The 13,056-nt window shown below is 37.6% G+C and overlaps 1 protein-coding gene across 1 annotated transcript in view; it reads right to left on the bottom strand.

The window, feature by feature from the left end:
* SLC26A3 (solute carrier family 26 member 3) overlaps positions 1-11,176 on the bottom strand; it is a 29,166-nt gene extending 17,990 nt beyond the window's left edge. The window contains exons 1-7 of the mRNA XM_075599731.1: positions 11,062-11,176; positions 8,597-8,803; positions 7,165-7,304; positions 3,593-3,703; positions 2,493-2,656; positions 2,236-2,400; positions 739-891 (exon numbers count right to left, since the gene is read on the bottom strand). Of these exons, the coding sequence (XP_075455846.1) occupies positions 739-891; positions 2,236-2,400; positions 2,493-2,656; positions 3,593-3,703; positions 7,165-7,304; positions 8,597-8,727 (864 nt within the window). The 5' untranslated portion in view covers positions 8,728-8,803; positions 11,062-11,176. The remainder of the gene's footprint in view (positions 1-738; positions 892-2,235; positions 2,401-2,492; positions 2,657-3,592; positions 3,704-7,164; positions 7,305-8,596; positions 8,804-11,061) is intronic.
* Between the last annotated feature and the right edge of the window lie 1,880 nt (positions 11,177-13,056).

The raw sequence follows: 13,056 nt of genomic DNA on the forward strand, positions 1-13,056 counted from the left end.
CATCTGCATTAACAGCAAGTTACTTTAATGGCCGATCGAGCTCTGATAACACCCAGTTTGTGAGCCACCCCATATTGTTACATTCTATCAAATTGACATGCTAATATATTGATCTACTGTTTATCAAAGTTTCTTGGCTGAAAAATAGGAAATAAAAAAAATTGCACAATATTTATCAATCAGATTGTTTTAATATAAATGTTTCTTTCATCAGTCAGGTGCTGTGTTTCTGCGCCAGTTTGGCAAAGTTTGTTAATACAAATAGTATTCCTGTAGGGCAGGAGTTGCAAACTCCAGTCCTCAAGGACCGCCAACAGGTCAGGTTTTAATGATATCCCTGATTCAGCACAGATGGCTCAATCAGTGGCTCAGGTATTGACTGAGCCACTGATGTACCCACCTCTGCTGAAACAGGGGTATCCTTAAAAACTGACCTGTTGTGGCCCTTGAGGACTACAGTTGACCACCCCTGCTGTAGGGGACCAGTTGTGAGCCATGGGGCAAGTTAGAGCCAGAGAGACCTGCAACTTAAGAGGTTAGCTATTAGGGATATCATATACAATACGTATTTCTTTGGTACGTACAGATATTTGTATTCCTGATTAGGAGCTCACTTCTCAATCATGTACAACAAACCGTTTATTTTTTACTGCCTAACACTGACACCTCTCCGTTAAGTCTCATTTAACCTGCTGCAGTATTAAAAGTAATATGAATTCATGTGGAAACAGTGCTTACCATTATGACCTCGATAGGGATCGGCACAGGTATCTTTGATTTAAAACGATCATTAATTTCTTTCACGACAAAGACTATGACCATTATGATGATCGACGTAACAAGATCGGCAATATTTGTCTTTGTAATCTGAGTAAAGATACTTCTCAAGGTCTGTAAAAAAATTAATATATATATATTCATGGTCGTAACCTACATGCCAGACGGTAAATTGCTTTTTTACGACTGCTATATAAATTCTGCCACTGATGAAGTGATAACTTGACAATATGAGTGTGAGTGCAAGTTGAAAGGTAAGAGAGAAGAGAATCTACAAAAAGAAAGCTATTCAGTAGCATGTACAGTAATGTGGTCATCTCTCCACCGTTATTTAGGGAAGGCTTGATGATGCTTAATATGTACAGTGAGCTGCAATCAAATTACCAAATGTTACAATGTAGGTCACAGGTAGGTAATAATTGGGAACAATGTTTGGGAAGAGATGGTGCAGGTGCCAAATTATTATATCAACAATATTTGTTAGTATCAGTTTCTCTAATATCTTAATATTTATTTCATCTTTCAGTTGTGAAACACTTAGGAACATATTAACCTCCTTAATGACCTATTAAATAGAATTGACCATAGGTTGTCTTCTGCCGGTGGAGCACCACTCACTAAATATGGCCCTCAGAGCCATGTTTACAAAACAATAGTCCTTTCAGTTGAACTGGCCATAAGGTGCCTTGTATTGGCATTGTTTACTAAATCTGGACTTTTGCCTCTTAGGCCTTTATCTTGAAAAGGTAATTCATATAAATTGTGAACCTTCTGAAATTAAGAATTTCGAAATGGAGATGTGAATCAATTTCAATTCTTAAATAGGTGCTCATGAGTACCATATATTCATGTGCTTATTGAGTTACAAACTTTCTTAACCAATGTTCAACCTAACAGAGGAGTATTCGGTGTTTACACATAAGGTGTAGATAACATAGAACTAAACAGTGATTAACATCATATTAATTAATTAATTAATTAAAAATGGTGGTCCTATGTTTCAATACAGGAGACCACAATAATTTTGAACAAGGGCACAAAGCTATTTTCAAACCATTCTTGAATGATATGCTGCAGGAACAGATTGAGTTGCTATTTGTAAAAAAGATCCCTTATTATTTAAAATAGTTCAGGCTTAAGTTTATAATAAAATGTAATGATACTCCATTCCCCACCAGGCCCTATCATTCATGTTGGGCAAATATTCATGAGATACATTATAACCATAAGTAGAAGCACAAAGCTAGCTAAAGCTTGGAACCTGGAGTTTGCCAGGGTTTCCACGACACTTCCAAGTCTCATAAGCATTTGTGTAGAAAAATGTTGTGTTTTATTTTGACATGGCATCTGACACAGTCAATATACAAGTTTTCAAAAAATACAAGCAATGCATAAAGTACAAGCTAACAAATTCAATTAACACTTTGAAGAGCATTACAAAATAATCAATCTACTTACATAAAACAGAGCTAAAGGTCCACTTTCTGGTGGAATCTTCAGGCCGAATACAAACTTTAGTTGTGACACTACAACGTGAATAGCAGCGGCAGTCGTAAAACCACTTATCAGGGAGTCAGATAAATAGATCACTATGAAACCGACTTGCAGCAGTCCCAAAGCCAACTGGAAGAAAAATAACAGCTATTAGTTTTAGTTTGTGTGCTGTAATAAGTGACAATGACGGATAATTAGATGTGCCAGCCAGGTGCACTAACCTGAAAGATTCCAGCAAGAACGGTCACAGATGCTGCCACAATAACTCTTTTTTCATTTATCAATGCAATCTCTGTAGCATTGAGGGGGAGGGCCATTTCTGCAGGATCAGGGACTAATCTGAGCACCGCAGTGCCAACCATCAAGCTCAAAACAGGAAAGGGACCTAAAGAGATGTATCCTGTAAGTGTCTATTACAAATGTTTTGAATTCTTTCTGAAACATGTAATACTTTATGCAGGTTGCACGTGGCACATATTGGTGTAGGTATGGGCGTCTATGTATCAAGCTCTTAAAAAAGTGCAACTTGATGCACAATTAATTATTATAGTTTTTAAAGAAGTAATTCCCCCTACTCATTTTTATTTCTTTTACCCCCATCCTTTTTTTTTTTTTTACAGGTTAGGAACTGGGGGTCCAACTCTGGAGAACCCCTGGAAATGTGTCTGTAAACATTCCTACAGTATGTGCCCTGTGCCATGCAATTCCCATTCCCATTGGGAATCAAATAAATAATAACTTTATTGTAAAATGATTGTCTGGGCTTTCATTTTGGCAAAATACTCATTTTCAGAACTTGATAAATAAACTCTCACGTGCCGGGCCGGCGTCATGGCGGTGCCGTTGGTTCCTGTGCACCCGCAGTTACAGAGGCCCCACGTTCTCCACCATGTCAATTAAACTGATTGCCAGGGGGAGAGCGTGGGGCCTCTGTAGTTCTCCGGCAGCATCTCCCTGCATCTCCTCCTGCATGGTCCCGACATCCTGGCTCCGCGATGTCCAATGGCGTCACGTGACATCGCAATGCCATGCGGCGTCACATTGCCATGATAACGTGACACCTCATGGCACTGTAATTTCACGTGACATCCAGCTGTCATGGAAATGAGACGCCATTTGACGTTGCAGATCCATGATAACTGAACTATTGCAGAGGGAGATGCTGGGATGAGGAGATGGCGGGAGGAGGAGATGCCGCCAGATGATGCCGCCGGAGAAGGTAAGAGCCGACACCCCGCTCATGTCTGTGCACCGATCCCCGCAAACATCCCAACCGACTCCGCCCATGTGTACAACAAGGATTCATAGGTAGGAAACGTACCCACTGATATATGCTTGGATGTACCAAGGAAAAAATAGATGATGACTGGAAAAAATGCTGCATACAGACCATATCCAGGAGATACATTCACTAGAAGCGCAAATGCCAAACCTGGAAAAGAGCAAACATGTTAACGTGTACAGCTGTAGAATTCTACATTTTCATTTCATTCACATGTTGCCCTAATTACAATATATGGAATCTCAATAGCATTATTCTTGAAAGCTTGATTAAGAGACTTTCCATAATTCTCCACATTGTTGCTTGTTATTTTAAATAGACGTTTTCCCTTTTTCCTGTCCATCAATGAAATCCTCACAAATTGAGGGAGTGTTAATTTCTTTGCCCAATATATCAGTGTTATAGAAAGAAAGTCAAATAATTTGTATCTGGTGAAAGGAATTTGATGGAAGAAAAAACTGTTGCACCATGTCAAGAAACAATTGACATAATTCTGATACTGATTTTGTAGAGTTAACACACAAACCCAGCAAGCTCAAACGCCCACACCCACCTAATCTTGACTATATGTAATGCCACATAGAGTGCCACTGGGCTGTGGCACATGAATATACACTGGCGACACACTTTATTAGAGCTCGGCTAGTCCCACGAATTCGGGTATACTCGGGTGTATTGAGGTTTGTGACTGTTTTCTGCCCGAGTGCATTGAGGTATTTTCCAAGCAGGGATTGAAGCATTTTATTCCTGCTGGCTGCAATACTGCACAGTATATATATATATATACTGCATTACAATTCATGAATTTATGCCATCTGGTAGACACGCGAAGCATTGCAGCCTATTAAATCCTAATCATTATCATTTAACAGATCAGCCGCCCGTCAGCCAGGCATGAACCCAGGCTGGGAAGGCAAATGCAACGGGGCTTGTCAGAGGTGAGGAGCGGCGCATTCCAGGTATCTGCCAGGTACATACCGGGTATTTGCTCGAATAAAGTGTGTCGGTGCAGTACCAAACGACAGGGGGTGCCCAGTGCTACATCCAATGACAAAACATACATGGTAATAATACAAGAAATGATGCTGCAGTACTAATAATAATGCTAATACTAATAATAATAAAATATGTTTTTTTAGTTAGAAATTTTGGCCAAAACATCATAAGCTTGCACACCAAATCGTCAAGGTAAACCATAATAAGTGCAAGTCCTACACTACTGTACACTGCATTTGTTCCCTATACCTCTGTATGAGGGGGAAGAACCATAATAGATTCATTACCTGCAGCAAGATGAGAAGATCTGTGTTAATTAATTTCTGACTGGAATCAGTTGTATGGAGGTTGTGGCACCTCCCCCATAGCTCATGTCACCTCCCCCTTTTTAATGGTGGATCTTCTCATCTTGCTGCAGGTAATGAATCTATTATGGTTCTTCCCCCTCATACAGAGGTATAGGAAACAAATGCAGTGTAGTGTGGGACTTGCACTTATTATGGTTTACCTTGACGATTTGGTGTGCAAGCTTATGATGTTTTGGCCAAAATTTCTAACTAAAAAAACATATTTTATTATTATTAGTATTAGCATTATTATTAGTACTGCAGCATCATTTCTTGTAATTATTACCATGTCTGTTTTGTCATTTGGATGTAGCACTGGGCACCCCCTGTCGTTTGATTTTGTAGAGTGACCACATTTTTTAACTGTCTCGCTCTTGTATCTAAAAGAAAAAAAACCTGTAGAAGGCTTTTATGGTTGAAACGTTGGTCTTTGCCTATTTAAAATAAATACCTTTTTTGCATTGAAAAAACAGCCTGGCATGCCTAGAGATCTTTTCAACTGTATCTCTCTGGTATCTCCCAGTGAGAATTCACTAATAGGAAGACTGCAGCTTTGATGTCACGTGTTAAGGACTGTTGATTTTAATTTTGTCAAAAGTGGATAGGGTGTTTTAATTACAAATGTAAACAAGCTATCCACCCTAGCTAACGTCTATCTTTTTTTGCAGGAGTGGAAACGGGGGATCCTCTGGAGCTCAACGCCACTATTTTAAGCTATGGGGACTTCCCGAGTTACTGGTATTGTGTCCTGATTTGTTGAAGGGGATTTAAATGGTTGTTCAATACTGTAGGAAGCTATGACGGATGATATTGCAGCTTCCTATCTGCATGAGATTTGGCAGCCATTTTGTTTACGGACCCAGGGGACCCTGCAGCTGAAAATAGTGGTGTTTGGCTCAGGCGGGTTCCCCGGCTCCCACTCCTTGACATTTAGTTTTTTTAATCCAGTTTAGCTGATATGAAATAAGCAATTGCATGGCTTTGATGTCATAAATGAGGCCGAGTATTAGGCATTGCTGTTTTTATTCCTGCTTACTTGCCTTGAAAAGATGCCTAGCAAATACATGCCTATTTTTGTAGCGTTTTAAGGAACTAAATTATACATACTGTACATGTTCCCTTTAATGTATCTCATCTTAGTATACCGTATACCAAGATTTACTACCTCACGTTACTTCATTGGATCTCTTTGGGGTCTATCACATAGAAAATCTCTGTAATAGAAACCACTAAACTAGGGTTAGGAGTTATGAAGTTTTTCCTATTCATTTAAACCAGGGGTTTCAAACTCAGTCCCCAAGGTTCTCCAACAGGCCAACTAAACTGTATAAACCGAGATGTTAATGAGTAGGCAAACACCTTTTAACGCCTTCACTGGCAGGCACCCTTGTAGAAAAAGGGTTATATCAGGGGTGGGCCACTCCAGTCCTCAAGGGCCACCAACAGGTCAGTTTTTCAGGATAACCCTGCTTCAGCACAGGTGGCTCAATCAGTGGCTCGGTAAGTATTGAGCCACCTGTGTTGAAGCAGGAATATCCATAAAACCTGGCCTGTTGGTGGCCCCTGAATTTTGAGATCCCTGATTTAAACACTGGTGTTAACATAGGAGTTTAGTTCATTAGCTAATTCGGTAATGCATTTATAGCCCCACATTATTCCTGTTCATGAACAGTCACACACAAGTTATTGAAAACAAACACAAGAAAATATGTCACTAGGTTGTGACACAGACCGGATAGGCAAGCGTTCTGTGTAACCCCAGCGCATTTCATTGAAATAACAGTTTATTTCACAATCACTTAAAACCAGAGACAGAACATAAAACACAGACAAAGCTCAGTTTTCCTGTTATTACACAGGTTATTAAGAATTTATATTAGCGTTAGGGACCCCTGATATGTGGTCTGCCTTGGCGTTGGCTCAGGGGCTTACAACAATTTTGGCCAAAATGTCAAACTAAAAGACCATTTTACTTATTAGATATTTATACATATATATTTAGGCACTGTACCGTGTATGAGTCTCACTGGATGTGCTAAAAACTGAGCTTTGTCTGTGTTTTATGTTCTGTCTCTGGTTTTAAGTATATATTGCCATGCTCAGTAGCACTCCTCTGTGACACTCATATGCTTATATATATGTTGTGGTCATTTTGGGGGTTCAATAGGAGCTTGTTAGGTGTCCAGTATATTTCACAATCACACATTTTTACCCATTGGTATCCAGCAATTAGACTATGTCCACTGTACATAAAATGAAATGGTTTACCCTGTAGGACTGCCACAAGTCCAGTGCTGATCCCAGAAACGATATCACTGAGAAGCCATTCCTTAAATCGATACATAGGAAGCCATGCAGCAATGGGGAAAAAGGTGAAGGCAATTCTCTTGGCCTTTTCAGGGGAACACCTGAAATAAAATGATGCTTTCAGTGTTATTTCAGCACAGTAATGATTGTAAATATAGTTTCACAGTCGTCAATGACCAAAAGCAGTGGGCCTGGACAATAAAAAGTTAGATTTCCTACAATTAGACTATGTATGTATGTATGTCTTTATTTATATAGCGCCATTAATGTACATAGCGCTTCACAGCTGTAATACATGTGACATAATAATATAAATAACCAATAATACAAATAACACATAATGGGAAGAACTGCTTTCAGACATAAAAGTAACATTTAGGAAAAGGAGTCCCTGCCCCGAAGAGCTTACAATCTAATTGGTAGATAGGAAGAACGTACAGAGACAGTAGGAGGGCGTTCTGGTAAGTGCGTCTGCAAGGGCCAAGGTTTATGTATGTGGTGTATAGTATCAGCCACGGAGCAACTCATACAGTATGTTTCATTAAGCATGTGTGTTTTAAGGTGGGTCTTAAAGGGGGATAGAGAGGGTGCTAGTCGGATGTAGAATTTTCTGACCGTTTATAAGTTAAACACCCTTGCAATGAATGAGACTCAACCCACATAAGTGACACTCCTTAACAGGACTGTAATATGTTTTGATAGGTTCTGATTTAGCAATAAGACCTCTTTTTAATGACTGAGTTGTCAAGAGCCCAGAACGCAAATGTGACTTCAAGACCGCAAATTAACATGTTAACATATTAACTCTAAATAATGAGAATGTCAGGGACGCAATTGACCCAGGAAACTATTGATTTAGCATCCCTATGAGTCACATGCATTGCAAATAATTAACTCTTGGATGGCCTTACGTCAATACTTTGAATGGCCAAAAAAATAAAATTTGTAAGAGGTTCTGGGGAAAATATCTGATAGTTTGAAATCAAAAGAAGCAAAGAAAGTTAGAAAAAATAGTTTCTAGTTAGAGCAAAACATCATTATTTAGTATTTCTACATGCTATTATTTTAATGGTGGTTATGTATCAAATTCAAGGCTATGAAAAAGACAGATAATGTTACATAGTTACATAGTAGATGCGGTTGAAAAAGGACATATGTCCATCATATTCAACCTGCGCTAAATTTAGATGACAGATACCTTATCCTATATTTGTATTTACAATGTAATGTATAAAAGTTCAGTTTTAAACAAGTGACGCTCCCTACAATACAGTACATGATAAACTTGTGTTCATTTGAAATTCTGATCAAAGTGTACTATGGAAATGCACATAAATATTTAGGAAGTTCTTCAATATTCTCTAACGTAAGACTTTGTAACAGGATTACTTACCCAAAGAAAACTCTTAGATGATCCAAAAATGTTTTATGATATCTGTGCACTTTTTCGTGCTCTGACTGAAAGGAGTTTTCTGAGTATATGGATCTGTTCACCACATAGTGATTCCCCACAGGCTCAATCATTGTGTCCCAATTTTTAGTCTTGATACTTGTATTATTTTTTTGTGTGAAATCTTTTATATTTAACCAGCAAAATGACCTGTAACAGGGAGCAAACATAAGATGTGTAGAACCAAAAACATATACAATCTTAATATCATTAAAAAATCTATTGTAATATTATTTAAAAAAGATTTTGAATTGAACTGGCAATTTTGGTGAACTTATATACATTTATTAACATTGTAATAAATGCATCACAAGCCTATTGGTTTCAATGGGAAACATTTTTTTCCTCCCCATAAATTGCTTGCAGTTTTATGCCCGAGTTATGCAGCCGGAAAAGTTTGATAAATGACGCCCTAAAAAAAGGATGGAGAGATATGCAGAATTTGATCATATGTGCGTTTCAACTTTTTATGAGCTCATGTATCAAAGTTTCCTGGCGGAAACAGTGGGGCAAAAAACCTACAACAAGTGTATCAAAGAAAAACTCCAATTCTATGGGACTTCTTTCTTTAATACATTTAGTGCGTTCTTTTGCTCCAGTTTTTCCCTAGTTTTGCAGCTGGGAGATTTTGATATGGGACACCCTGTAACTTTACCTCTTGATGTGTGTGTGTGTGTGTGTGTGTGTGTGTGTGTGTGTGTGTGTGTGTGTGTGTGTGTGTGTGTGTGTGTGTGTGTGTGTGTGTGTGTGTGTGTGTGTGTGTGTGTGTGTGTAAATTGCCTGTGCAAATAAATTAATGTCTGTAATAAAGGGGGAAAAAATACTGAAAGCAATCAGTTTTTTTGTACCAGTCATGCACTAATCTTGTGGTATTACAATGTTTACACTTTGAATGGTGCTCTGCTTTAAAACTGATAAAAATCTGGTGCTGTTATTTGCGTTAAGATTACACCCGTTTGACCTCATCAACTAATTATTATGAATAAATGACCCTGGCAGCTCCACTAGAGAATGTGGATGAAATCCTGCCTTGGTTAGTAACACATTTTAAAATATTGAGCAAACCACCAAGGCTCTGCGTGTTATGGGTCAATAAACACCCTCTATTTTGCATTTATTTTGTCTGGTAATGTCCAGAAGTCAGGGAGCACAGACACCAGGATGAACATATGAGAAGAAAAAACAATAACACAAATGATAGTGCAATCCTGTAGGGTAAAAAAATATTCCAACTGGGAATGGGGACATGCACAGTGGATAGAAACAAAATATAGACAGATAGCCACTGCTATAGTCCTATGGGGTAAGAGGCTGGAAAATGATCAGGTATACACATGACACAGTGGTTGAAATCAAGAATGGCCACACAAATGTAGAAAATGATAAAAAAAAAAGGGTTTAGTAAAATGACATCAGGAGGCACATTTTGTCTGGTGCAGATAATTAGACCATTTTGGTATTTTCTTTAAAATTAACACGATATATATATATATATATATATATATATATATATATATATATATATATATATATATATATATATATATATATATATATATATATATATATACATATATATACATATATAAATATTTATGTATATACTATACTTACACACATCTGAATATTGTATAAACAAATACTCACACAACAACATAGATAAACAGACATGCACACACGTACTGTACACACACATTGATATAAATAAATATATATATATATATATATATATATATATATATATATATATATATATATGTATATATATATATATACAGTGTTCGACAAACCTATACATTTGCACGCCCCGGGCGAGTGGATTTAACATTGTGGCGAGCACCTATTGGCCCACACAGCACACGTGTGGTACTAGGTGGCGAGTAGATTTTTTTGTTCGGCGAGTAGATTTTTTGGTGATTTGTCCATTGTTTGGTGATTTATATATATATATATATATATATATATATATATATATATATATATATATATATATATACAGTACATATACACCCAGATATGAAACATAGATACAATTAAATAGTATGAGGATGCATTTTATACTGAAGAATTCAGGTACCCATATCAGTTCCTGACAAAACTAGATTTTTGTTGTTGCTACAGTATTTAGATCTCTCACTAGACCAAGAAAAATGATCTACACATTTGTACTTTTGAAATTATATGTGGTGTTATCTACAGTAAATAAGATATATTCGGGATCGTTAAAGATCATGGACATTAACATTAACGAACTACATGCACATTTTAATCCTGCAGAGATATCTACGAACCTAGATCCCCCAGCTAGATATATACCAACTACAGGTAATTAATTTATAAGCTTATGTAATTTCCATATGATAAATCATATCTAATTTTCCAAATCCACTTATTTTTTCAAATCTTACCTTTTTATCCAGTGAAGTGTTTTTTAGAATACTTCCAACACGTTTCTTTGGGCTGTCAATAGTACTTTATGCCTTAAATGTTTAAAGTGCAGTGAAATCTTTGCCATGTATTTACCTTTTAAGCATTATCTATGTGTCAGTAGAAAGTCTTATCATACTGTCCACTGTAATAATTAACTTGGATTAACTTTTACAATTCCTTAAAGATGTCACATGTGGCCTTGACCCTTGGCTATTAAGACTGTATTCAATAAAGAGGAGAACAGAGACTTCTTTAAGTCATTAAGAAATCAAGAGTGTTGGAAACATGAAACTTTATTTCACACCTGGATGCATGATTAACATATTATTCCATGAAACATTGCACCCGTTGTCAAGATAATAATACAAAGTGCATGTAGTCTGTTTTTGTAGTCTCTTAAAACACACTGACATCAGGCAAAAAGGATTAACCAGAGGAAATATAACCCCTCCCAAATTTTAGCTCACAAATCCCCACGTTTATAAACGAACTATAAAAAATGATTAAAAATACTTAAAGAGATGAAAGACTTGTAGGTATGTAGGTAACCCAGATGTTACCGCTTAAACATGTCACTCCTTTTAGTATACTTTGGTCCGAGGAGGGATTGTGCCTCTAAGAGCATCCTCTTTCCTAACACTGGCTGCCCTTCCATAGTGCCCCGTCAGGTGGCATTCCCAATCCTTTCTGTGCCAAAAACTAACTCGTTGTGATGGAATAATTCAGACACTGATGCTTCAAAATCAATTGGGGTCCCCGAGCTTGTTGGGAACCTAAGCAGTTGCTTAGTTTGTTAATGCCTTCATGCCATCTCTAGTTAATAGAATATAGGAAAGTTCCCAGCACCCAATAAGAACAAGGTAATCTTGGAATAAGTCAAACCAAATTTGAATATGATAATATGTGTACAAACATAGGCACACAGTGTACAGTGAACTATAAAATCTATCAAATGAGTAACATCAACATCTAAAGGGAATACCACATGAGGAGATGGAGGAAACGGGTAAGGGAAGGTGGGGGGGAGGGAGGAGGGTGAAGGAAGAACAAGGGGAAAAAAAGAAAATAAGGGGGGCAACGTTTCGGGGGGGTGAGCCCCTTCTTCAGGCCCGTACCCAGAGATCCGAATGTTCAGTGGTACTTCCCTTAACACCGGGAATAAACCTCATAGATACCAGAAAATTATGAAAACACTACATTGTGGGAAAAACACGGGCAACGACAAACAGTCACCTTATCACTGGTCACCAGCAAGCACAGTCCTAATGATCATCTCTTGTTAATCGTGTTAAAACGTGTCACTGAATCTCCTTCATTATTAATATTATTATTATGGTTTATTTATAATGCACCAAAATATTGTCTCAGCAGGGTACAATTATAGAAGAATGATAGAGAAACATATGTTGTGGGACTGAATATGCCTCAGGGTGGAGTTTGGTCCAGCTGCATAGCTGGTTCGTTAATGTTTGGGGGTGTGGATATTAGGGGATATTAGTGTCATGGAGTTTGGTCAAGTCACAACATCTGTTCACAATAGGATTGGGGGTTTGTGTATGTTTGTGGGATGCCAGATAAGCTTCCTTAAAAAGGTGGGTTTTCAGGGAGCTTTTAAAAGTCTAAAGCTCAGGGGAGAGTCTCAGTGTGTGGTAGGGAATGCCAAAACAAAACAAATATAAAGAGTGCACTCCTAAACCCCAAATGTTCTTCAAAATTTTCAAAAGAGAGCGCTTTTATGAGGGAACTATTAAAGAGGTGTTATGGTGTAAATACAGGGTTCTTACTCATACCATATTTAACACAGGAAACTTGTACCATGAAACACTCTTTTTCCAGTTTAAACCCAAAATATTTATTTTTTCCACAAGATACAAAAATGGCAGTTTTCACACACAAAAAAACACATTCATTCCAAGGTATCTACTATACAATCAAGTTGTTTCCCCATTTGGTACTTATCTCAATGTATGTAG

This window comes from Ascaphus truei, chromosome 5, assembly GCF_040206685.1.
Source record: "Ascaphus truei isolate aAscTru1 chromosome 5, aAscTru1.hap1, whole genome shotgun sequence".
Classification (NCBI taxonomy): Eukaryota; Metazoa; Chordata; class Amphibia; order Anura; family Ascaphidae; genus Ascaphus; species Ascaphus truei.